The sequence below is a fragment of the Serinus canaria genome, chromosome 5 (assembly GCF_022539315.1).
Source record: "Serinus canaria isolate serCan28SL12 chromosome 5, serCan2020, whole genome shotgun sequence".
Classification (NCBI taxonomy): Eukaryota; Metazoa; Chordata; class Aves; order Passeriformes; family Fringillidae; genus Serinus; species Serinus canaria.
The window spans coordinates 45,728,086-45,755,496 of NC_066319.1; the positions used below are offsets into that span (position 1 = coordinate 45,728,086).

At 36.4% G+C, this 27,411-nt stretch overlaps 1 protein-coding gene across 3 annotated transcripts in view; it reads right to left on the reverse strand.

Moving 5' to 3' along the window:
- Nucleotides 1-331: 331 nt before the first annotated feature.
- RPS6KA5 (ribosomal protein S6 kinase A5) overlaps nucleotides 332-27,411 on the reverse strand; it is a 67,310-nt gene continuing 40,230 nt past the window's right edge. For all 3 annotated transcript variants that reach the window (XM_009101812.4, XM_050975116.1, XM_018907321.3), the window contains 10 exons: nucleotides 18,754-18,904; nucleotides 17,394-17,555; nucleotides 16,043-16,168; nucleotides 15,175-15,308; nucleotides 11,998-12,091; nucleotides 9,587-9,757; nucleotides 6,048-6,239; nucleotides 5,301-5,460; nucleotides 4,153-4,316; nucleotides 332-3,190 (listed from right to left, as the gene is read on the reverse strand). In XM_009101812.4, coding sequence (XP_009100060.2) covers nucleotides 2,951-3,190; nucleotides 4,153-4,316; nucleotides 5,301-5,460; nucleotides 6,048-6,239; nucleotides 9,587-9,757; nucleotides 11,998-12,091; nucleotides 15,175-15,308; nucleotides 16,043-16,168; nucleotides 17,394-17,555; nucleotides 18,754-18,904 — 1,594 coding nt within the window. In that variant the 3' untranslated portion in view covers nucleotides 332-2,950. The remainder of the gene's footprint in view (nucleotides 3,191-4,152; nucleotides 4,317-5,300; nucleotides 5,461-6,047; nucleotides 6,240-9,586; nucleotides 9,758-11,997; nucleotides 12,092-15,174; nucleotides 15,309-16,042; nucleotides 16,169-17,393; nucleotides 17,556-18,753; nucleotides 18,905-27,411) is intronic.

Here is a 27,411-nt window from a genome sequence, read left to right on the forward strand (position 1 = left end):
GTATCAATGTGCATGGACATCAGCAGTTGTTTATGTAATGCTAATCTAAAAATTCAGACAACTTAGTGTCAAATCCCCTTCCTCGAGCTCTGTTACCCGGAGGTAGCAGGCAGTCATAACTGGGTATGACTGGTTCAAAGCACACACAAGATGACACCTAAATGTACTTAGCCCTGCCCAAAAGAAATACCCTGGGTTTAAATTTTTATTAAACTACCGTGAGAGCGCAAAGAGGACACAGAAATATTCAGCTGTAAAAGTTGTCTTTGACACAATTGATGTATTCTAATAACTTTAGTCTCACAACAGTCTCTCAAAACCTGCGCAGAAATAAAGATTGACAACACAGCCATTATCTCTAGCATTTAGTATCTTGTGCAAACATTCTTCTTGTTTCATCAGTTTGTCAAGAAACAGTTTAAATTTTCCAACAGGGAAACAACATTTCCTAACATCCCGTGTTCCTAACATTTAAGTTCTTTCAGCTGGGTGACAATATTCCAAATCCACCTGGTATCCAACAGTTTCTTACACTTAAATGAAATCAGACTGAAATTGCTTTTTGTTGTCCTCATCCCGAAGACAAGTTCCACAAACTGCTCAAAGTGCAAACTTTATAGGCAACCTGTTCTCCAATCTCCCAATTCACTTATACTGTCTGCATAACAAGTATTAATGGTGGATTGTTTGTTCTATGTACAGCAAGTTTATTTGGGAGAGGAAAAGTATTCTTTACAAATGAGCCATGTTCACTATTGAGATATACTTCCAAAGAGAGCATTCAGAAAGCAAACCTGAATATATTACACTGACAATTATTTTTCAATACTTTAACATAGGCCACTTAAAATTGGTTGTGTTATTAGCACATAGACTGATCTTTAAATACACTACTTCTACATAAACAGTGCAAATCTCAATATTCACATCAACCTGAAATTAATGCTGCAATTACTGTTGACATTCACATCAAGAAAGTAGTAAACTATTTCACATGAGCAATTCCAAAACCTCAGAATGCCATTATTAATATTAAAGAAACACAGAACAAACATGTTGGGCTTCAAAGCCATGTTTTGATACACACAATCCGTGTAAACATGGATTTATTGTATTTGTCAATACTGATATCTGATATAATTCTATAAATAAAACCACTGATATAAACAATTTCTATAACCTTTTTTTTTTTGCATAGGGTTTGGATTAAGGTTACTTTAGGATAGAGACAGCTTTTAACAAAATCCTCTGGTCAATTAGTCTTCTGTCACACAAATTTAGGCAAATGACAAGGAGCCTCTCTGACTTCAGTGGAAACTTACACATGTAAGCATTTGCAAAACTGGAGTCATTTTTAGCACTTAAGTTACCCCAAGTCATTGAGAATACAAGCTATAAAAGAGCTCTCCATAAATTTATAAAACATACTGATTTAAAAGTTTATGCTGATGTTTCTCTAAGTCACATTTATGATTCCCAACAGTTATGTACATACTATACTATCACAGTAGGAAATACTTCACTGTAGAACACCACAGTGAACAAGTCGTGAAGCACAGTGTTCAATATAATTTCCCTTTAGTATTCCCAGTGCATAAGTTGTTAACATCTACACTACACAAGGTGCCCAGGTCTAGTATTTGTTATATACAATGTAAAAGCAAGATAGAAAGAGCTTTGCATTTTACAGTAAGGAATGAAAACAGTGGGTAATATACAGGGATTCACTCCTGCAAAGTACAGAATTCTCCTTCACTATGACCACGACCACCAAATATGGTGGATTTCAGGTCATTCAGCCCATTAAAACAGTGCTCAGCACCTTGTAGGAAGAGAGATCTGAGTGCACTTTATTCTAAAACATCTCCTTTGGATGTTATAAAGTGCAAAAAATAAAACATATATTCTAATATTTTACAGTCACTATTAGACTGCCATATTTGCACAATGCAAAATTCAAATAACTTGGTATGCATTTTTATGGACCCTATAATAGCAAATGTTGAAACTGGAGTTTTCTCATCTTTAAAAAAATTGTAGCATTTTAAAATTATTGTGTAATTATAAAAAGAAAATATAAATTATAATTAAATCTTGATATAGGTATTTTGACACGTGGCCATTTTCTAAAGCATCAAATATGAAATTTAATTTTCTCTTATAACATTACATTTTAGAATCTTTAAAATCTTTTAGAAGCTAATAACTTCAAAAAATAAAAGTTATTGTATCACAGTACTAGACATCTCGCCTTATCAGATATCTTTACCCTATAAGTGTTTAAAAAAAATAAATAAATTTTAAAAAACCCTAAGACTTCTATTCTCAGTTGTTTAGAACAAGATATGTGGAGCTATTTTTTAAACAAAGTAAGAGCTCCATAGTGCTTCATTTTGATCTTAAAATTCAAATAAATGGGACAGATAATAACCATAAATTTAAAAGACTTTAGAGTACTGTACTGCTTTGGTGCATTGTACCAATGATAGTTTACATGCTTAAGAACCAAATTCTACAATATTCTTCACAGAGCTGTTAAGAGCAGAAGATCCTGAAGTTCTACATATGTTACAGAGCTTTCCTTGCTTTGAGCAGTGGGGAAGGAACTGGGAGGAAGATTGTGACACTGAGGAACAGTCTTCTTCCAAGCAGTACCATGAGCAGCACAGCTACTTACCTCGAGCTTGGCTGCACACCAGTAATGTAGCTCTCAGAGAAAACAATGCTGGTTGTATAACAGTATTACACTATATCCAGTGATACCAAACAATGCTAGAAGGAAATGTATGGAAATACAGAGCTAAAAGGGTATGACTAAAATACATTTCTAAAGCAACAGGAGTCTTCCTGTAGCAGCCTGTAAGCCACAGGGAGAAAGGGCAGGAGAAGACAATGCAGGTACTGCTAAGTCTGTAACCACCGAACTCCTCAAGACAGGATATTCTGCTGCTCAGTCAGAGAACTGGAAGATGGTTTCCGGGTTATTGCTGTCTGTAGGGTTTGTGGGCTGCAATGTCTTTGTGGGTGTAGTTTTACCATGAGAATGAGAGGAAGAAGAATGGGAACTTTCACTGGAGCTGCTACGTGTCTCTGTGCTTGTACTCGTTTTTTTCATTTTCCTTCTTTTTGCAAGAGGTGCCTTGTCCACATTCTGGAGACAAAATCCTTCCCTTTTGTACTTGTTAAAGGCCTGTTGCAAAAGAAAAGGTAATTCTAAGTTTTTCAAGATATTTAACACATTTTACTTATTGTGAATGGTCTATGGTACTTCACAAGAGAAAATGTAATTCCTTACTGATTCCTACTGTAGCTGTAACAACAACTCTACCAGCCTTTACAGATACATAAGAGCCAATACATAACATGATTGATTGGCATCTTCCTCTCCTTGTTCTTTTTAGTTTTGAAGTATTTTTTACTTAGCCTTAGCCTATTTAACACTACATTTTCAGAGAGGACAATGCTAAATTACAGGGTTTTTTCAGCCCAAATTATGTTGCATTGTCAGGACCTCTCCAAGAAACAATTACTTTGCTCTTCTCTCCTTCCTAAAAAGCACCCACAAGTATTTCAGCATAGATCTGCTCAATTTTGATTTATTCTCTGTAGAGGGGATCATGAGAATCAACACTATGTTTGTAAAATAGAGTTGCAGTTCAAATGATTTTAATAAATATACAATAGTAGACAAGCAAGTCCACTAAAAAGCACATTTTTACATGATGTAAAAATCACAAACTACATATATTCCAGAAATTCTACCTCAATCTAGTAACCATAGGTAACTGTTTGGCTTTTTGTCCTTAAGTTAAATATAAAGTTTAGGGTTTTTTTAATAAAAGTTTGAAGACCTTTTACTAGATTTCTCTAAGAAATAGAATACTTTTAATTGCTGTTTCAAGAACGGCACTCAATGCCCAAATCCTCATGAAAATAAATATCTCCAAGAAATTTATGCTTGCTTCATCATTCCCATTTTCATGTACTCCATCAGAGATGTTATGAGGGAATGTTATTGAGGAAAAAAATCGAGCTATAAGCATATGCTCAATTATAAGGACAGATATGTGTAGTTTTTAAGAGAAAACATACACAAATCTAGATAACACATTGTAAAACATAGCACATGACAAAAAATTTCTCAGAACTTACATGGAAAGTGGCTTTGACATATGTGTGCACTGCAGCTCCTGAAGAGCCTAAGTTATCAGGTGTCATTAGAGGGTTAGATGAGAGCTGGCTGCCATCCTGAAGCCACTCATTGTATCTCAGGCTGGACATTTTAATCCTTTTGTTTGGATCCACTGTGAGAAGTCCTAAAAGAAACACATTACATTCTTCAAAACTGTCAGCTATTTATCTTCAGTCAACAGAAAATGCAAATATTAAAATCTTAATAAAATCTCATGCATTGCTTTGATAAGTAACTAATGTCAATATTTATCCTAGGTATGCCAATATTTATCTTAGATAAGACTCACACAACGTTGTACTATCATCCTCTCCAGAAGAATCTTAAAAGCAAAAAATTTATATTTAACTGTTTGATAACTCACATCTCTCTTCACACAAACTCACAACTACCAAATTATTTCTTCACTTAAAGCCTGTCTAGGATAAAGTTCAAAAGAGTAAGCCTCGGATTCTCTGCACAATTCAGTCAAGTCTGAATCAGGAAATCCCTACATTTTTGGCAGAAAAATTCCTTACAAACCTGCTTCTACAGAAATGCAGAACTCCATCTAAGTAGCATTAAGGTAGGTGTCTAGCTTATGATGAAAACATAATTAGATGCTCAAAAGCTTAAGGGGACCAAAGCATGGCAAATGTCAATGAAGTAGCTCAGGAATACAGTAAGCAATCTTTGTACAAGAATTAAAAAATAGCCAATGGAAAAGAAACAGTAATAAATTCATTTTCTGCAAAAGCTCAGCTTTTAAGACATTTATGTCCCAAGCTGTTTTGGTTTTTTAGAAAAGCAAAAATAACATAATAGAAAAACGCTGCTTTTAAATATAAGAGTTCACTTCTTCTGAAGCTCTGAAGTTCCTTGTAACCCTACTAACCTTATCAGCATCTTACCACATTAGAAAACTCTGCTAGGTGTACAAGCAGTTTTTAATGCATTCTGATGTGCCCATAGCTACTCACTGCTTGTATTAGAGGTCAGTACACAGCTCCAGCTGTGCATATTGCTCTGTCAGGTTAGACACTCTGGAGCATCCAGATATTGTATGGTTCTCCAAATTTATCTTTTAAAATAAAAACATAATGTACATTAAATACTTGTAAATACATACCTCGAATTAGTTCTTTAGCCTCTTCAGAAACATTTTTCCAAGCCTCTCCTTCAAAGGAAAATTCTCCCTTTTTAATTTTCTTCATAATTTCCAATGCGCTGGTACATGTTAAACTTCTGTCTTGAGACTGAAATGGTACCTGCCCTGACAGCATCGTGTACTGTCACAAGAACAAAAGCAGCCTTAGGAAACACAGGGTATTTATAGACAACTCTGCTGTTAAATATGAAGGGCTGTTGTTTGCATCACCAATGCTACACCATAAAACTTGGCCTAACATAACTTTAAGGGTATTGAATATTTAAAATACAGAAGACTTCCTCTGGAGTCCTTGTTAGAAAAAATATTCATCTATTCCAGGAAGCTATGAACAAAATATATTTCTACCCCATTTATATCACATGAAACTAATTTTCTGTTGATTACAGAATACAGGTTCTTCTCTGAATTGAAAGTGTCAGATTATATGGATGCCTGTAAAATTCCCTAACAAGCATGTATCTTTTTGAAAAGCTGATTGTATCAAGTAATTTTTCCATTCTCAAAAATGTTAAATTTTATTTCCTACTAGCTAAAAAAAAATTCTACTTCTGGAAAAGATCTGTCTTTATTTGCGTAGCAGTACTTTCACCTCCCTTGAATTCAGCATGTACCCAATTTATGTATAAAATCATCTCCAGTCCCTTGCATTTTTACAAAACATAAATACATGCAATAAAATTATAGTTAAAAACCTCAATCACTCACCAAAATGACCCCCAAACTCCACAGATCACAAGACTCATCATAACCATTGTGATTCAAGAGCTCTGGGGCAGCATAATGAAGAGTAAAACATGGAGTCTTAAGAGGCTGATTATCAGGAGGTTTTAAACGAGCAAAGCCAAAATCAATTATTTTTATTTCTGAATTATCAGTTTCATCTGTAAATAGTAAATTCTGAAAAGCAAAGACAAAAATCAATATTAGCACTGGGTACAAAATTGGTTATAATTATCTTGCTACATCTATCACTACAGAAAATTTTCCATTATCTAGAGGAAAGGTGAACTGTGAAACACTGAGGGAAGAGAAAAACAGAAATAACAATACCCTGGATTGTAAGAAATGTGACGTGTTTACCTGCCCCTGCATATCTGCAAGTCAGGGCAGTTCTGAGATTACTAGTGAAAACGGATATGTGGCACAGAACAGTAGAGAAAAGAATTCTGGGAACTTTGACAAGAAAAAAACCCTAAGACACCAACATGTTTGGAGATGAGAGAATTGCCTTCTTCCTCAAACAAAAGCAAATCCTCTTAAGCTTCCACTTCCTTCTGGCATGCTGTGAACAACAGCTTTCTTGTGTGGGGGATTTCCACTGCTTGTTCTGTCTTGAGACTGAACAGTCTTTGGTACTCAAATGGTACCACAGTATTGCCATGAGGACAATAATGCACAAGAGTCATTTGAAAGAGAAGGATGGTGATAAAAAGGTGCACCTTGGTATGAAGCGGTGTTAAGAGTGCACCAACAGCTCAGAGGTTTCACTGAGAGCTGCCTGGCATGGGTGGCAAAGCCAGTATGGATATGTGCTCTGAAAGAAACCTGGGACCAACAGCATTCAAGCACTGAAGGTCACATAACAGTCCCACCACAAAACTACTCCTTATACCAAGGCAGAGACATTGGTACAGCAGACCCCGAGAATTCCAGTTTTACACATGCAATGTGGCACTTTGGACTTGAGGACAGACAAGCTGTTATCAGTTTGGAAAATATAAGGCAATCTGGTTTTTTTTTTGCCCTGAGTATTTGTATTTGCCAAGAAAGATACAAGAGGGAAGTTAAGTCTCAGAAAAACTGACTGAGGCCAAGATGAATTATAAGCTAATTGTACTCTTCCCTTCAGCTTCTGAGAGAAGAGCATCATTTTCCTACTGCCTTTACTGCTCAATTTATAAACGCTAGAAAAAAGTCTCAATATTAGAAATCTTATAGTCCTGTCTAACCTTGTAATACAAAAAGTGAATGACTCACACAAAGTAATTAATTTCAAACTCATTAACAAGGGTGAAACATGATTGCTAGACTGCCAGCAGATCAATAAGGAGAACCTGAGACCATCCATTATGGACAAAAGAAAATAGCTGCTACAAAACAGTATTTTAGTATTTTTGCTTTCTGTACTGCTGATATAGCTTGAGGCACATTCAGAGAAGTAATTTTTTAATTGTTGTGTAAATGGATCTACAGGAAGCCTAATTTCAGCAAAAATATTCATACAAGGATAAGTGATTAATATAATAGTCTTTTTTTCTATGTCTACAAGTAAATAAAGAATGAATAACATTGGTTTAAAAAGACCTTTCTTATGATAAAAATAAAATTGGTTATGCATGGAAAGAAAGGTACAGTCCAAGTATCCCATACTGGGTTCAGATATTTCTGTTAACGAGGCAAATAAAGTGTGTTTCAGAACCCTCCCATCCCCCAGGTATTTACAGCTATATTTCACATATATTTTAGGATATATAAACAACATTCTCACACACTTGTTATGTATTGCTGTAATACCTTTAGAACCCAGTTCACAGATTTATGATCACAGAAACAGTCCTCAAATCCTCTACTGAGAAGCTCCAAATATGGTCACATATGCTACATAAACTCTTTATTCCTATGAATTCTCTATTTTCTGTCCAGTACTTTTCCTCTGTTTTGCAGACCAACATATGTGATCTAATTAGTATTAATAAACAGAAGTCTTCCAGTCCATGAAATTCAAAGTCTCACTCTTAGTTACATTTAACCAGCCAGACTTAAAAAAAAATAATTATCAGTAGCACATTAGATTGCAAAGTTGAGCAGCAAAAAAATCTGACTGGAATTCTTAGAAAAGCAATAAGAATTTCCTGTATCTCTTTTTACAGAGAAATGCACTAACCATGTCTATACTGGGAAACCTGCATATCCCATACCAAGTTCATGTCAGAATCTAAAATAGTAACTTTTAACACAAGCAGGAAGGAGACAAGCAGCTTAAGTCCAACTTTGTGGAGGCAATGGATTCTGCAAGCTGTTTGCTAACCCTTCATTACTTGACTTCCCAGACTTCCACTCTTGAACATAATGTAGAATTGAAGACTACCTAATCTACCATGCAGCTGAAGCTCTGCTTTACTGTGCCTTTATATTCAAAGTGGAAGTAAGACTAAGATGATAAGAATAGAAGAGAGAAAGAGGGGTTGGTTTCATCCTTTTAATAATTACTTGTGTCAAAAATGCTTTTCTTACCCTGGTGATGTGACTCTTGGAAAAAGTTTCTCTGATGACTTTTTCAACTCACACATTCGAATTTCAAAATAGTCCCTCTTTAACTGTTTACTTACAACAGGAGCCCAGGACAGAGATTCTTTCAAACTGATATATTTTGGATTGGTTTTCAAAAACAACTAGCAGCACCAAGAAGACTTCTTTACCAGTTGAACTGGAATTGCTATAAAATACCAAGTTTTTCATATCACAGAAAGTATGTTTCAATAAGATAAAACATCAGTAGGAATGGTAGATTATTTTTTAACTCTAGCTACAAAGGAACATCTATTTCCTGGGATATGATGGCTGTCATCACCCTACAATAAACATTCTTACTGGATGAATCAACATTAATCGACACTATTTTCAGGCTCAAGAAAACATACATCCTAACCCACTGCTGGCAAAAGCACCCAAGAAAACACTGGCTTCAGGAAGCAGAACAAAGCCAGTGGTCAATCTATAAGAGTAAACTGAATGGTCTAGAAGGCACAATGTTGCTGCACAACAAAAATATCAGAAAAGCAGTTACTGGAAAATAGATATTAATAATTTGTCTCTTTTGGGAAACTACTGAACTTGCTGAACTCAAATCACACAGCTCTCTTAGTGATCATTTCATACTTAACTGGAAAAGAAGCCCTACTAAGGAAATTATGATCAAACAAAAGATGGAAATGTACAGGCAAAATACCCAAGCAACCTAGCTCTGCTTATGAACTGTTTCACACAATAAATTCATGGTAGTGACAAATGTCCCCATATAGGCAAAGAATGCTTTTGAACAAGTTAAGAGTAGAGATTGCTTACAGTTACTTTTACCCATGAACAGAAAAATATCTACAGAATTTGCTAAGTAAAAGTGGTAATATCTAATTAAAAATACAGAAGTAGAAATCTCTGTAACAAAGGCTGAAGAAACAGAGGTAAATTACATTCCAGACATTTAATAACTTATTGTCTAAATATATATATACAAGTCACTATACCTCAGGTTTCAGATCTCTGTGGACTACTCCCACATCATGCATGTGGCTCACTGCTGAAACAAGTCTGCGCATAATGTGACTGGCTTCCGTCTCACTGAAATGTTTCTTTTTCTGAATACGTTCAAGCAATTCCCCTCCCTTCAGCAATTCCATTACTAGGAATGTGTGAAGCTGAAACAATTAAAAAATAGCATGTTAGAAATTTAACATTACAAACCAATAATCACTCAGGAGTTAGGTGTTATTCTGACAGGCTCTCAATGTTTGAAGAAACAGCACTGCTGCTTGTAGTAATAAGGAAGACCAAAAAAAAACCACCAAATGTCAGATGGCATTTTACCCATCAATCTTGTTGAGACTGAAGAATAATGTGTTCCCCATGTGCATCCATATTTATTACAAAAATGCAATGCCACCAGCTAAATGTATAAATCTGTAGGGAGATGAAGAGGCTTTACTTAGGTTAACAAGTAAAGCTGGGAAAAGCATAAGTTTTGCTGTCTAAGCCTGTTCTGATATAAGGATATGTATCTAGTAATATGCATAAGGACTTAACACTTAAATGTTACGAAATCCTTTAAAAGCACCCTGAAACTTAACCTCTGAAATCAAAAATTATCTAGAACTTGTGATTTTATCCCCTACAGAGTAATAGCCAAAACTACTTCATCATTAGAATTACAATAGATATCTTCCCAAAAATTAAAGAGCATTTTTTTAAATTAAAAAAGCAATGAGTTTTTACAAGGTTGCTCTCTTCAAGGCAATATATAAGCAGGGGCTTAGACAACATTGGCACACAGTCAACTGCAATTCAAATGTCTTGTCATTAAACAAACAGCAGACTTCTCAGAACAAGGAAGTAAAGTCAGCATTCTCAGAAGGCAATGGATGTAGGCATGCCAGGACTTCTAGCCCTTCCCTCCCCTGAATGACAGTAACAAAAGTAGTATTTGCAAGCACAGCAAAAAAGCTTTGGGAAGTGGCCAAAAAATGGAATTCAAAGCAATAGTCAGAAGGTGTACACTTTATATACTAAAGAACAGAAGCAGAGCTATGTGGACAGAAAACAGTAACACTTCTTAGAACAACCAAGGTGTCTAGTAGTGCTTGAATGATATCCTCTCCTGGAAATTTTCTTTATGCTTTGGGAATACCTGACAGGGATGTTAAAAAGGATAAAAAGACATTTTTCACTAGAAAACTTCTGGCTCACTAAGAGACTGCAACCCAATATTATATGGCTGGAATACTTATGTGGAATTGGACAGACTGATATCAGAGCAAGTTAAAAACTGGAACTTCTTTTTATTGAGACAAACTGCAGAAAGGTCAAAACTAGAAAATTCCCATCAGTTTCGATCTTCAGAATATCATGCACAAGTAATGTGAAAGGTAACACCTGGGAGCTACCAGTAGGAGCTAAAAATACAGTGGGTTGATTCGCTGAGAGAAGCCTACTCAGTGGCACAGCAGTCTAGAGAACCATTTTTTTTAGATTTAGCATATTCATGTTACTCAAAGAAAACTGAAAGAAATGTCCTGTTCTACAAGTGTGCACTCATACTGTGCATGTATGTAAAAAAAGGGTTTTCTTGTCAATAAAAATTACAGTACAGACACTGTATCCTCCCAGAGAATTTAGAAGTGCTCTACATGAGCTCTCTGCTAGTCCCAGTACAAACAGCATGAGGGGGACAGACTCATGTGGAAAGGTAAGAGACCCCTTGTTCCATTACGAAATCTATAGACCAACATAGAACAACAGAGTAGTCTAGGTTGGAAGGGAGCTTTACAGGACATCTGGTCCAAAACTCTAGCTCAAACCAGAGCCAAGTTCCAAGTCAGATCAAATTATTGTTTATTCCATGCTGTGGAGTTTGTATTACATTAAAGGAAAAAGACAGTTAAAGTATCTAAGTAAATTGATCTTAATAGATTTTCAAATAGAAGCTCTACTTTCACATTTGGTAATCTGGCAGGCTATTTGGTTATCTCCATTAAGTTACTAATGTGTAGGAAAAAATACGAGACATATAATCTTCATATGCAACATTTCTAAATTATTTCACAAATACTGTTTTAAGATTTATAATGATTCTGGGGAAAAGGTGATAACAAATTTCAGCATCATAGATACAGAAACTGGGCCATGAACACACTGTATGATGGCAATCAAAGACAAAACAGAACAATGAACAGAATTCAAACCTCTAATTTTTTCGCATACTGTTTTGGTAACTGCAAGAATGTTAGAATGCACAATTTCTGCTTCATTTCTATACTGACTAGACAAAAGCTCTAGGAAAAAAGTTGCCTCAACAGTTACAGAATGCTTAAGACCAAAAAGTTCTTGGGAAAACACATAGCAATATGTTTGGCAGGTGCTGATTACAGCTTCCTCAAAATACCTGGTCATGAAAAACTTCGTGTAACTTCACTACATTTGGATGTCCTTCGCAGAGTCTCAGAGCTGTTATTTCTCTCTGGGTGTTGGCTTCCATTCTGGAAAAATTGAGCAGTCATTTTGTACCAATTTACTGAGCAACTTGCACATTCCAAGTATTTTTTTTAACTGTTTGCAATCCATATTTTTTTACTATTACAACCACTTGAACACAATTAAATGCATATTAAAATTAAGTGGGAAAAAACCTCTCCTCATAACCCTGCAATTTAGTCCATTAAAAAACCCACACCCAATTCAAACAATGTTTTTAATGCAACTGCAACTTCCTGTAACAAAAGCTGATGTGATACAGAAGAGTTTCAATCTAAAACAAACTATCCCCTTAGTTCAGAGCAATTTGACTTCACCTCTGTTACTAACAATATTTGTTAGTTCGCCTTTATCTTGACCCAGTCTTTTTCCATTCTTAATGGGGACAGGTACTTCCAAAATTATATGGAAACTATTATCTCTACTAGAAAAAAAATAACATCATCTATATATGAAACGTGTTATACAAATAAACCCCTAAACAGAGCATTGTAAAAATCTGAAATGGAAGAGATAAGAGACTATTTCCAGAGAATAATCATTGCATAAATTCCCTTTCAAGTACTGAAATCTATTGCCATAAAAAGTGAAAATGGTGAGTGTTATAAAAACTACATGAATGGTGACAGAGCAGAACATTTTTTTCCACTAGTCAGATATACTGATTTACTTTTGGCAACTAATGCCTGAAAATTTCTGCCAAAACTCTTTCTGAGAAAGGCTAATCCTGCACTGATTTAGAGAATGGCTTTACATGCAACAGATAGATACAATGTCTCACCGCACATTTTCTTAGTTTTTGGTTGCCTTTTTTTTTTCCCTAATTAGGATGAGAACCACAATGAGAATTCTGTGCAAGAGAATTCTGTCTTTCTGTAAGCTTCAAATAACCAACAAGTAAACTAAACTAAGCTGTTCCACCTGCCTCTCTTCTGCTGAATTTTTTTAACTGAAAGTGACTTCTGGTCCTTTAAGGAATAAAAAAACTGACTCGCAGAGTCTTTCCCTCTAAACTACTATCAGAACGAAGAAGACCTTGGAAAAAGCTGAAAAAGGTTCAGTATCATGAACACAAATCTTTGAAATTTGTACGTGGGCTTTTCTGAATATTTCCCCTCCATAAACAGTTACCATCTCAGATTTTAAGCAACCTTGTGAAAAACAAATGGGATGCTCTAAAACAGTAACTCAAGCAGGTTTCCATTGCTTCAGTGGTCATCAGACATACAGAGAAAACTAAAAATGTTGGCTGGGGGCAGGTCCAGCACTATTAAAAAAGCAGAGGCTGAGATTTCACCTCAAGTATCATGAAAAGGTTTCCCTAGATGTAAGATTCCCTTTTTGGGCACGTTTGCCTGGTAGGAGTGAAAGACTGACTTTGAGGCAAAGAAGTTCCTAGAAACTTAGTATACTTTTCCTTTTAGTAAGATTTAGTGGTGTGATCCTCAGAGCAATATTACTTACAGATTCTAACTGAAGTTGGGTTTTGGCCAACTGTTCAGAGTGTGGGTTTACTGCTAACTCTAAATACTGTACAAATATGCTGAGTCTGCTCACACCCTGCAATCCTAAAAAAAAAATTCAAAAATCTCTGTATACAGATCACTTCTTACCTTCATTTAGCCTGAGCCACCAAGATGAAGGAGAAAGAGCAAAAGAACCCATGAGTAATATAATTCAGGGACATAATTTCTAGAACTTAATTTCTAGGGGAAAAGTCAATACTGGTCTGCTCACTTATCCAGAAACAAAATGCACATTATGTTAAGATGAGATGGGAGCACTAACCTACAGCTCTTCTGGTACCACAGAAAAAACTTCAGAGTGTAGACACATGGAAGAGATCTCCATATTAAAATCCCCAAGTAGCTGTCTATGACACACCACTTAAGGTCTCATTATAATGAGTGAAATTCCCATGAATCCATCTTATAGGGTGAGCTAGTTCACTGTAACATACATACCTAGGGTAGGATTCAGTGGCCTAAGCATAAGAAGAAGAGCCTGGAAGATGACATCAGCCATGAAGACATCTACAAAAAGGTAGCAGTCACAAGACTGATGGGAACCGGAGGACAGAGAAGACACCAACAGATGCTAAAATGGCCCTATGTAGATGTCTGTGTTTAAGTTACTGAATCCCACTTCTAGTGCAAGACAGTTTTAGGCAGGCTTCCACTGATTTAGCAGACCTCAGAAAACTAACTCAGACACCTACACTTCAGCTTCTTGTTCTTGAACCCTTGTTCTTATTCAAAAAGCATATGATGAAATGACAGACACTTAGGTCTGGCAGACAGCTTCTTCTAGAGTCTGGAAAAACAGAGGTACAGCCAAATGTATTGGGCAAGAGATCACTAAAGTATCATTCTGACAACAGAATGATTCTACTCTCCTGCCAGCATTCTGCAACACACTAGGGATGTACTTACTAATCAACTCTGCAAAATGAAGGCAAAAATCCATCTGCTACTCAAAGAATCCCTTATCTTTATTCTTCTCTGAGCAGAAACTCACAGAGAAATCCATTCTGGAAGAGAACCAGATGGTACCCGTGTACAAAGCAAGTCAGCTGCTTCCATTGTGGTGTTCTCTTTAGAATATCCAAGAAACAAGATACAACTTATTCCACGCATAATTCCATTTTATACACACACACTTAGATCTGAGGCAACCCACACTGCAGACCATTCCTAAAAGCAGTATCCTAGGCAATCACTTGGGCTGCTAAAGAGAGGGAGCTAGCTTAAGCCTACATTCAGTTCACCTAAGTGTCAAGATAAAAGAACCTTATACCTTTACTTTGTTAGGAGCAAAATTAGGGCAAATAATGGTAGAATACAACTAGGAACCACAAAAGTACTCTCTAGGTTTCTTCTTGTGTCCCAACTAAAATAACATTTTATTTCGAAAGACTCTTAGAATTTTTTAATGGTCATAAGATTACAATAAGTTTCTGCAGATTCATAGAATAGGAAATAATTTTAAAGCTACTTTTCCATTTCCAAAAATGTAGTGAACATTATTCTACTCCATGGGTGACAGTAAGCAAAGAAAATATTTTTATTGTCTTATAGAATATTTATACCTTTTGCTAATTATTTTTACTGCATACTCTTGGCTAGTTTTCTTGTGTAAGCACTTTCGACAAATGGAAAAACTTCCTTCTCCCAAGGGTTTCTCTTTCAGATCCAGTTCATAATGATGATAAAATGGAGAGTCCTGTTAGGAAACTGTCTGTATTTAGTTTTGCAGAATACTTTTAGTATACACAGTCAAAGACAAAGAGTAAAATTTCATGAGAATTTTTTATCTATATTTAAAACCGTAAAAGAGCTCTCTTTTATTAAAATATAATCAAATCTTATGAATAAAATGCATAAATATTATTCTAACAATCAAAAAGTAAAGCTTACATTACATTAAACAAGCAATCACTATATAAATCATTACTACTACAACAGTTGAAGATACAAAATATTCAAACAGGATCAAAGGTGGTCATACATACATTTATCCACAAAACTATGTGCTCATTAGAGGACATCACAATAGCATGTGCTCTTATAAGGCTTCACACAACTATATGTTCCTTTGGGTAAATATAACATAGCTGGAATTATTATATAATCAAGTATGTTCAGAAATTATCTACAGTGTTTGGCTGAATAAGAACTATCAGGATTATTATTATTATTACTACTACTACTACTATACTTTAGTCTTCTGGAAAACTAGACAATGATCTCATTTTTCAGATTAAACTTCAACCATAGTATCACATGCAAAATACGATGGATCATCAGATGCTTGAATCATCTGAGGAGCCATTACAGAGAGTTGATAAATGAACGATGACTATTTTGTAATCCACAGCCTAGCTTATGACTGCTGCTTGGGAAGTTATACACAGTTTTAATTTAACCAAATTAATTAAATCTCGATATTATTATTACCTTCATCATAGCACTTCTGGCAATAGTTGTCATTCCAGGTCGCTCATCCCCCACATAAAACTGGAAAGGATCTACTGTAGCTGCATTGCGTTTGAACAAAATAGAAGGTGCAACGAAAGAATATCCCTATGAAATTAAAACATCAGAAAAGGGTATAGCTTGATACTGTTGCACATAAACTACAATAGTACATATGAAACAACAGATGTTTCAGAAGAATTGTTCAATTAATAAGAATTTTTGTGTCGTAATGGAGAAATTGTAACTTACTCTGTTTAATATGAATAGGTGTCTTCCTGAAATTAGTTATATGATCCTCCACAGTTAGAGGCAAAACAATAATACTGCAAGAATTCTAATTAATGCTAAACTGGCTCAGCTACAATTGCTTTACAATAGTGATAAAGCCTTGCACTTCAAACTAGCCAGCTTTCCATGATACCTTCAAGGTAAGGCATGGAACAGTTTGTATGTTGTGATGTAAGCATCAAACAATTTTAAATGGATAAACCTTATATCAATGTGTGTGGGCAATGATGAGCCCAGTTTGAGTAACGTAATAACTGCTGTGACTACCACTGCAGGGTGAATCAGATGTTATTAAGACACACATAACCTGCTTGATACAGTCACTGTGAATCTAATAAGATCCAAAATATGACACTTCATTCCTCTACCCTGATGATTAAGCTGCTCAAAAACAGACAATAAAAAGCAACAAGGCACAACAATGGGAGAAGAGAAAGCAATCCAAACTGCTGTTCACCTCTGCAGCTTTGATACCAAGCTGGTTGCACATGAGCTGTTTCTGCCCATTTGACATCCAGACTGTGCAGTCTAAGAAGGGATTGCTCTTTAATAGCAGGAAGGAACAGTAAGGAAAGCTTTGTTACCCATCTGGAAACATCAGTGGAGTAACTAGAGTGCTCCTACAAAACGTGGAGTTTCAGCTCCCACTTTCCAAAGGATTACTTCAACTAGCACATAATGTGGAAATGGGTGAACTAAATTGCTCTTGTCGAAGCTGGCAGCCCAGGCTGATGGAATCAAGATGACAAGACTCATAAGGTACAAAAAAATCAATAAGGAACAGACTGACTTTAGTCCAACAAGTAGGACATTCAGCTGGGAGTGGAGAAACAAGAAATTTCATATTTGCAGTAGGACTGTTTCCACCTTTCTCATTTTGCAACTATTGAGCAAAAAGCCCTGGGAACTGGGACTAGAAGGTACACAATTAATTCCAAACACTTAATAGGCAGGAAGTGGGGAGAAAAAAAAAACTATCTATACATTAGGAATTGTTCAAAAATCCTTTTCTTAAAAAAATTAATTTGAGTTTTTAAAATACCTGAAATATTCTTTCGGAAGTCTGAGGGGTTGCTGCAGGAGAGTATGTTGGATCCATTTCTGTAAACTCTTCTGCAAAATTACTGACATCCAATTCATCTCTGATTACTGGTTTAAATGGAGCTGGTATTTTTTTGGCAGCTAAGTCCTCCCAATTCATATTCTAAACAAAAAATAGGAAAAATAAATTGAATTAAATTAAAATTTTACAAAAATATATTGGAAAGCAAGTCTTGTCCCAACACACAGTCCTAACTCCCTTTGCCATTTTCCACAGGCAGATGAAAAACATTCAATTATGCTTTACTAATTTGCTTAGTTCAAGCCAAGCAGTATCATACTTATTTGTATGTAGACAGAATCCAAAAAGAAATTAAACATAATTTAACAGTGGAGATGTGCCAAACAATTAATGTGATGGTCCTTGAATTTCCTTCTCTGTTTCAGAATAAGCAATATTTATATTTTTGTAAGCCACAGCGCATGCATGTAGTATCTTCAAGTTTTCATTGCCAATGTCTATGCTTAATAACTGATGTCAGCTTTCAGAGCCCTGAGAGCATAAACCTCCCCAAATTCTTACTTGCAGGCATGACTAGAAAGAGGAAGTATAGAAATAGCAGATATGAGAAAACTGCCCTGTTACTGTAAAGGACTGGAACTGAAATTAGGTAAAGAATAGAAAGTGTTATATGATAGCAAAACGCATCTCCCAAAACAAACAGTAAATTAAGGAAGCTTAACTATGTTTAACTCTACTTAACTTCAGAAGCACCATAAACACATAAATTGTTTTTTTCAAAGAAAGCACACAATTTTAACCACAATGGATAGAACACTAAAGATATTGTATGCAAATCCAATCTTCATCAGGGTTTGAAAGCAAACATTAATACACTGAAATCTGAACACAATTAAAATTTATTATACAAGACTAAAGATTTAATTAGGCCAAGGAAAACAGAGGAGTTTGGTGAATTTTATTAATATTAAAATTTTACTAATAATTCTAGTGGCAATCTTTAAAAAAATCCTTTCAAACAAAAACCCAACAGACAACACAACACAACTCCAGTGTTTGACATTAAACCTTTTGATTTCAGCAGTGTGTCTTTTGGCTTCTCAAGTAACTGACAGATACAGACAGAATATACTAAAAACCTAGCATGCCCTTCTAATACACACAAAATCCATACATACAAACACATGGATATTTTTACTAACTTCATTGCAATTATTCATGCAACTAATAGGTCTCTAAATTTTTCTGTTAACCAAACAATAGAATTTCCTTAGACTTTGATTTCATAGGCACTAATGCAGAATAAGTGGGATCTGGTGTGTTTTGTTGTTTCATTTACCTGGAAAAAGGGATGCTGTTTGATTTCATCAGCATCAGTGGGACCACAACCTAGCCTCTTCTTGGGGTCTTTCATTAAAAGACGCTGAATTATATCCTTAGACAGAGCACTCATTTCTTGTGGATAAGGTGGCTCACTTTTTAATATTCTCCTTTAAAACAAACAAAATAACAATGTGGAAATCACTTAAAATGTTTAAAGAGTTACCATATTAATGGAAGCATTAACATTTCACTCTAACTTCTCTTGCACCCAGAAGCAGGAAGATGACAAATATGAAACCAACTTTTTTTTAAAGGTTTAAGGAATTGCAGACATGAAACAGAACATCTGAAGAGATAAATTATGTAACTCAATCCACAAAAAAGAGAACAATCCTCATTTCACATACTGAGTTTACTATTTAAAAGAAAGCACATAGTTGAAACAGATAGCTCCACAAAGAAGTCAACTTGATGCCTAATAGCAGTCAAACCAAAAGTAATTCCAACATTTAAATGTATTAGAAAATAAAGAAAAAAGCCCCATATTTGGGCCATTGGACGATTGCCTTCATCCTCTGTGTTGTGTGCAGTGCTCATGCCCTTGTTTCAAATGAAGGCACTAACTGGAAAAGTTTTAGGCAACAGTAATAAGACCAATCAGACATAGAATGTGTTCTATATAAAGTTTCATAAAAAGGCTAGAACTATCCAGCTTACTGAAAAGATGACTCAAGGGAGCTGGGCAGTGTTTCCCTCAAAACAGTAAAGAGAAAGTAAACAGAGACCTCACCACTTTTTCAATACAAGAACTAGAAACCATCTCGTTGCACCAGTAAAGTCAAAACCTTGGAAGCCTAAGCAGAATCACGTTTCAATTCCTATCTTTTATATCTGCAGTTCCCATAGTTTTATATAAAGAGGTAGGAAAATTTTCCTTCAGTTACTCCAAATCTAAATACTGAAGCTAAGGACTCTAAAGGAAAGTAACACAACCAAAGACACATGAACAGGTTTAAAATAGAGACACAAAAAACCTTTCAGCACACAGAATCACAGAAAAGTTGAGGTTGGAATAGAACTCTGGAGGTCATTAGGTCCAACTCCACCTGTTCAAACAGTTACCTAGAGCCATTTGTTCACCACCCTGTCCAGAAACCCTTCAAGTATCCCCAAGGAGACAGACTTCACCCCCTCTTTTGGGAAGCCTGTGTCAGTACTCGGTCACCCTTGCAGTAAAAAAGTGTTTCCTAGTGCTTGGAGGGAACCTCCTGTGTTTCAATTTGTGGGCCCTATCTCGGGTCCTGTCACCAAACACCACTGAAAGAGTCTGGTTCCCCCTTCTTTGCATACTCTCTTCAGGCATTTATGCACATTGATGAGGTGTCCCTAACCCTTCCCTTCCCCACGTGGAAGAGTGACAGCCTTCTCAGCCTTTCCTCATATTGTCATCAGCCCTTTGCTAGACTCTCTCCAACATGAAAAATATTGGACTCTCATGCACTGGAGAGACTAGAAGTGGATCCAGGACTTCAGATGTGGCTTCAGCAGTGCTGAGCAGAGAGGAAGAATCATATCCCTAACCTGATGATACTTTGTGTAATGCAGCCCAGGATACCATTTCCTGCCTTTGCCACAAGGCCACCTTGCTGGCTCAGGTGCAGTTTGGTGTCTACATAGCCTGATGCATAGTCACTGTGCTGACTTCATAGTAGGGCTTACAGTGCCTCCACTGAACACAAACTGAAAGATTTTGAAGCCGTGAGAGACTGAGGCTGAAATGACATGAATTTCTGGCAATAGTAAGATCTCAACTATTGTATGTTTCTGCCAGAGTTTAAGTTGATTACCGCAGGACATTCCTAAATTTTGTTCCGAGTTACTGCATGACACATCCTTAAGAGTTAGTTATCCCATGAGAAAATTTTTATCTTGAAATCTCTAGCTTCTTGGATTAGTCCAAAAATAGATGCAAACAGATTGCTTTCTAAATAATCCTGTTCTGGCAGTGTGGAAGAACAAAACCAAGTTCAAAATGTGCATATCCCAGGGCTAGCCTCTACAGACATAGTATCCAATTTTAAGCAAACACAAAAAGCAAGCTAACCTCTTGGTTTAAGTAATGCTGAAAGGAGTTAGGAAAACACAGTCTGAGTTTTGAGATGGTGTAAAGGTCCAGGATTATTTTTTTAAATTATATATCTCTGCCAGTAAGGGTCTAAATCACAGCCTTTCCGCTAGCAGAGGAAACAGCAACCATAAGACTTCTCTTCAATTTCTGGACACATTTCACGTTACAGAACAGGAGAAGGTGGCACACTATTATCAAATGATCTTTTAATTAGGGATGTTAATACCAAATTTAAATATCACTAAACAAGAGTATTCTTACACTGCAGGAGTGGTGGAGAAGTAAAGATTCGGTCTCTTCTGAAATCACCCAGTTTCAAAAAGGGGAAGCAGGTAAGGAAGTAAGAAAACCTTCCTGTTGTAAAGACAGAAGACAGGACACCTTGATAGAAAAATTATTTTATTAAAGGAGGGCCAATGAAATCTACAATGTTCTCATAGCTTGAAAATCACCACAGTTAGATAAGTCTGAAGGATCTTCTTTATCAACCTTTTTGATAGAAGAATCAGGAAGGTATGTAACAAAGATTCTGGAAAACAACAAGTTCTCTTTGGGCTCTCAGAAGGGAGGAAAACCCCTCCAATCATTATTTTTTGAAACTGATTTCTAAAGCAATGAGATTGAAACTCTGGGATGTCCTTAGAAATCAAAAGAGAAATTCTAGAGCAAGTTCTCTTCCACATACTCCAGGAACCTCCTGAACTGTTTCCTCTCTGCTGTACTGTATTTCCAGCAGATGTACAGTAGGTTTTATATTCAGTATCTTCCATCTCTTGACCATCTTAGAACCCACTGCAGAAAAGGCAGCATTTTGCCATTACAAGAAGATTCACATAAGTTGCCAGTGGCTTTAATTCAAAAATACTTCTGAGATTGACTGATACTGGAAAACACTGACGATGCTCTGGATTGGTTAACAGAGCCATATTAAAGAGGTAGTGAACACCAAAGCTACCTTCTTTAGAAGTACCAAGAACCACATAAAATTATCATGGAATTGAAGTACGTGAAGCTGCAATCACATTAATTAGGATGGAAATCAAGCTGCTAGAAAAGAAAGACCAGATTGGATCAACATTCAGAAGCAGAGAGAGCAGAAATTTGCGAAGCAGCTTGATCAAGTGAAGAAAGTCTGGTTTCACTAGTTGAGCTTTACTCAAGTGCTGTACTGAAGGTTACTCAAGGCTCTAACACTAACCCGTACAGTGTTTAGAGGAAGGAAGCTGGATGTATCAAAATCCTTTTTGGGATGTGTGTCCTTCTGTAAAGAAGCTATGGCCTTTAGCATTAACAGTCCTTTCCTTTTCTCAATCACCACCATCCTTTTGTACAATTCATGTTTATGGGATTGTCCACATTGTTTATGGCAGTGATCCAGCAAGAGTGTCAGACGCAAGCAGGAAGAATTAAGTATCCCAAGTGGCAACTGGGAAAGCTGAAGGAATACTCTGCTGTATTTATTGCTTTTCCTGGCCTGCTATAAGCCCTCTGAGCTGGGGCAAGCTGAGATTACCCTGCTGATGAGAGAACTCTGGCTGTACTGAACACTCAAAGAAACCCCCCCTTGCATATGTCTAAAAGTTTACCTCTGCATGAATCATTTCCATCTTACCCATCTCTGTGGCAGACTACGCAGAACTAGGAGCAACCCCACTGGTATTGGTTTTTAGGAACTTGGGCTCTAAGTTTTCTCCATAAAAACTACAGACCAAGAATACATATGACAATGCAGAGGACATACTAATGGATGATAAGGAAGAAAAGGGGATGCCCAATCTAATTCTACAGTACCTTGAGAACTGCATGTCTTATGATGGCAGTCTATTGCCTGACCCTCTGCTTTATGCCCACAAACGGGTGCTGTATCTTGAAAGTGGAGGTCAGGGTAGGTGGTTGTACCTTGAGCTCTTTGGCACATTTTTTTCAAAGCCTCATTTCCCAGGTGTCCAGGGTGCCAAGGGAGTGTGGTTTTTTGCTTGGGTAGCTTGATTTTTTTGTTAGCCCAGGCAAGAAGCTTTTTTCCTTTTCCTGGCCTTGGAGAAGCTGCAGCAGCAATCCTTTGGCAACTTTTCTGAGGTAAATAGTTTGTTTAATTCTGAGACAAGGAAAAGGGACCTGAGAGACAGGAGTTGGTCAGGACTAGCAAGAGTAGAGGGGCCACTCCGTCTTGGCCCCATACCTCAGAAAAGCTGAGCCAGTGAGAGAGAGCACACCAGCCCCACCTGCATCATCTGCTGTGAAGAAGGGACCAACATCACAGAGTCAGGTTCTCACTTATTTGCCCAAACTGCTGTTTGAATCTCCTGTTCAGTTTTCTGGATTTTTTTTTTTTTCCCCTGAGAGAGGAGCCACTATCTTCTACCTACCATGTGGTGAACTGGTGGGGTTTTGGTTTGTTTGTTTTTTTTTTTTTCCTGGCATTCGAGGTTTTTGTTCCACTGCAGTGGGGAGAAGGGGTAAGGTCTGACAGTTTTATCTCTAGCATTTATTTACCTTTTTCCTGTAAATTCCTTGTGGGAATTCTGTTTGTCAAATAACCATTGGAAAAGGCTTTTTCACTTTCATCCACTAGTATTCATTTCCTATTGGTGGAAAGGGATTGCTGGAACCCTTTTTAGGGGAAACTACTAAATTCCAGAGTGTTTTCACCTCTACTTGTCTTTAAACTGAGACACTGTGTTATAAGCACCATCAAAAAGATACATATCCATCTGGATATACAGGGAATAAAAGAAAGCCACCCCAAGCTGTAACCCTGTTAAAGGGCAAATGTACAGAACTTCCAAAGCAGAGTTATCTCCCTCATAGTTGAAAATGACCCTGTCATCTCTTGTTCTGAACTGAACTCTCTTGTTCTTTTGTTCTGTCTTGGAGCAGTCAGATACGTATGCACACCCCGGTTCTACACAAGTCAGAAACTGTGCTACAATACCTAAAACTTTCTTTAAACCATCTGCTTTACTGAATGGTTGAACAGATCTATAGGCAGACTCACTCATGCACTCTAACATGCATCTAAACATAAAAATGCTGTACATTACAGATAGGCAGCTAAAAGCTCTAGGACAAAATAACTAGAAGAAATCATGCAAATTAGAAGTTGGATTTAATGACTGCTCCATCCTTTAAAAGATCTAGCAATCACTAGAGTGAGTCACTGATTTAAGAAGGAAATCAATAAAGTAGGGCATGCCAGTACACAGCTGTTAGGTGTCTTCCCAACAGCTCTATGGAAAAAAGGCTTCTTGCAGGATCATAGATTAAGTATCTCCACAGGATCCAATAGATTGTCAGATTTCAGCTGTTCTTCATGAACTTCAAATAAAGTCTAACCAACTATGTCAAATAAAGTCCATGGGCTGCTACTAGTGTGTTAGTATGCTAAAATGGCATCATATGTTTCTACAGATTATTTTATGGATGTATATATGCATTTTAAAAAAAAGTTTTCCTCTATTCATAACCCTAAAGCTGGTAAGATTTTTTAAATTGCTGCACAGTTGCAAACTAGTACTCCAAAATCTTCCTGCTCATTTTATATCCTATACATGACAGGACCCTCAAAAGTCAGCCCCTTAAAATGGATTTGTCTGTCTTTCAATTCAGCACTACAAACTACTCATAGTCAAACAGAAAATACTGGCTGTGTGGTCAGTCCCAGCCCTTGCTTGCCTATGCTTTTGCAGGATGGCTCTTATCCCTGGCTCTGCAGCAATAAAAGTTCGGAATTCTCAAAAATGAAAGGAAAATTTGGGAACACGGGAAAAGAAAAGGGAGAACGTGCACTAGAAAAGGAGAGATATTGTAGTAGTTATGTGACTTTTATTTAATTGAGTTTAATAACCCATACACAAAGGATGTGAACGAGAAGCCTTCAGAGACAGTGATAAAAGGCAACACTCACACTTAACTTGCACTTTCCATGAAAGAAGTCTACAGTGTCACCAAAAGGATTATTATAGAAGAACAACACAATTTCTCATCAGAAAGAGAAAAAAAAAAAAAGAAACTAAAAGAAACTATTGTTGGAAACTGTTTCCAACACAAGAATAGAACTCTCCCTTGGAGAGATATTTTAGAACAAAGTTTCATTCTCAAATTTAACTCCAGACAACCATTAAGCCACATGAGGGAGTAAAATTATCTAAAAATAGCTTAGATTACTTCCTACCTAGGTAAAATAAAAGGACCAGGATCCATTTAAAAGACAACTTTTTTCCTCTAAACTCAGAAAAACAAAACCATGCCTTCAACAGCTTGTGAGCAAGTAAAAAACTGAATTCTCTAAGTCTGCTGCAATTGTCAAGTGTAAGCATATTCAGGTTAACCCATATAATTTCTGCTTAGAACAACCCTGCTATCAAGAAAGAAGTTTGTACCAACTCCTATCTCTGTGCCAGTAATTTCATTATCAGGAGCAACTATCATTATTTGGTTTCTGTTTGCCGGCTCTTTGCTACCCTCAGGGAAAGCTCCAGACACACTCCCAAAGGCAGGCAACAGTCAGCATACCCCAGAAGGTTCCACACAACTCAGCGCAGCAGCCAGGGGAGCAGCAATGCTCTCCTATGTTCTTAAAAGGATCATAACATTCATGACATAAACTGCAGACATATCTCACTGAAATGATCCAACAAAGAAATTGCTATCAGTGGAAAGGATTTATAAACCACTGGGTCTTATGAGTACAGGAGTAACACAACAGAGATGAAATCTAGTCTGAAATGCAATCATATAACTGGGAATAAGAAAATTTCAGCTATATAGCTGGGAGAAAGAACTACAAATCAGAGGATCATCAGTTGAGAGAGACAGAAGAAGAAAAGAAATTAGATCTATCAGAACAGCACTGGCATCAACAAGAGAAACCCAAGAAAAAGGAAAAGTATTTTTTTGTTCAGATAGTAAATTATCCCTTCCGTTAACCAAGATCTTCTTGAAACAGCAACAAGAATAAATTGTCTATACGTAAGAAAGAAGAAGAGAAGCTAAGTTAAGAAAAGGCTTTTTCAGGAAACAGGAAGACTGGGGAACATCTTCAATATAGGAAACTGTAAGAATTCAACGTCTAAATTTATCAAAATAAAAACCAAAATACCATAGGACTGCTGTCTATAAATGCATAGCATAAACATCCACCAGAACATAAACAGACTGAATAGCAACACAGTAAACTCCCCACAGCTAAAGAAAGTCAGTTATTAGCTGTCAGCACAGATGTTAACAATCTTTTAGTCATTCAAATTATCAGAAATATTATTATCTTAAAAAGCACCAAAGAGCCTACCAAAAAAAAAAAAAATAAAGTCCCGTAGAATACATAACTAAAAAGTTACCCATTTTTTGGGAAACAGTATCTGTAAAGTTCAGTTCAAGGTTCTCTCTCAAAAAAAAAAAAAAGTTACTCCTTCAGAGTCCCATCTAGTAAATCTTGGGAATCACAATTACCAAATTCAGCCATGGCATAAGCAATCAGTAGACCAAACTTCTAACCTTAAATAGGGCAGAAAGAGATAACTGAAGTTTTAACTGCAATATAATAACCAAGCAGGTGAAGTCCTGAATTTGCTTTCGTTAATGGACTCCTCTCTCCCCTGTATTTTTTCTACTGACTCAAGTTTCCTTTTTGCTGTGGTAGAGAAGTAAAAACTAATAAACAGGCTTTAATCTCCCAAGAAATTGCCTGAATTTATAACATAAGTAAAATAAATTCTCTAAACAATTGAGGTATATTCTACCGTCCATTACAACCTTAAATATCAAGTGCTTTCAGGTGAGGGTCAGAACCAGGACAACACCTTCCAAAAGAAGCAAGACTATTCTTAGTGTGGGGACTGGACTTACAAGCTCATTTGGACACCGGTTACTAATTTCAGCAATTTAAGACCTCAACTTCCTGCTCCAAAAAAAATCCAGCCAAGGGAAATTTTTGGTTTGGGGGAGATTTCAGTAACATGTTTTGGAGAAGATCATTGCTTTGTCTTTTAAAAATGCTCCAGTGCTTTTACACAGGTACCGAAAACAAACCTTTGAAGTGTGGAGATTACTAAATGTAACAAAAAGTTTATATGTAAAAGATAAGAATGGTATAGTTTCTTTCATTTCTGTAAGTATCAAATTCATTTCTTCTCAGATATGCAAATGGGCTAAGATCTTTGTTTCATGCTATACACTAATAAAATAAACATAATTTGTAAGAAAAAGGTGGGAGTAGGGTACATTCTGACACTTTAAATCTGCAGTCTGCCAGCACAACCTAGCAAGAGCTGATAAAAAAGTATCTCTAGCTAAAGATATCTCTAATGTATTAAGACTTGGAATGTGATAATCCTATTTACATATACTTTGGTATTGCATTTGAGCTCCTTTTCAACAGTAAACATGCAACAGGGCTAAGTATCTGCAAGGCTGTGGCTCCACTGTAGTTTAAACAAAACAGGCCTTTTGTTAAGTCAGTCCTACTAGCTAATAAAAGCTATCTACTTTCCAATATCATTCTATTGAACAGAACTGGAGCACATAAAATGTTACCATGGCAGCAGTTTC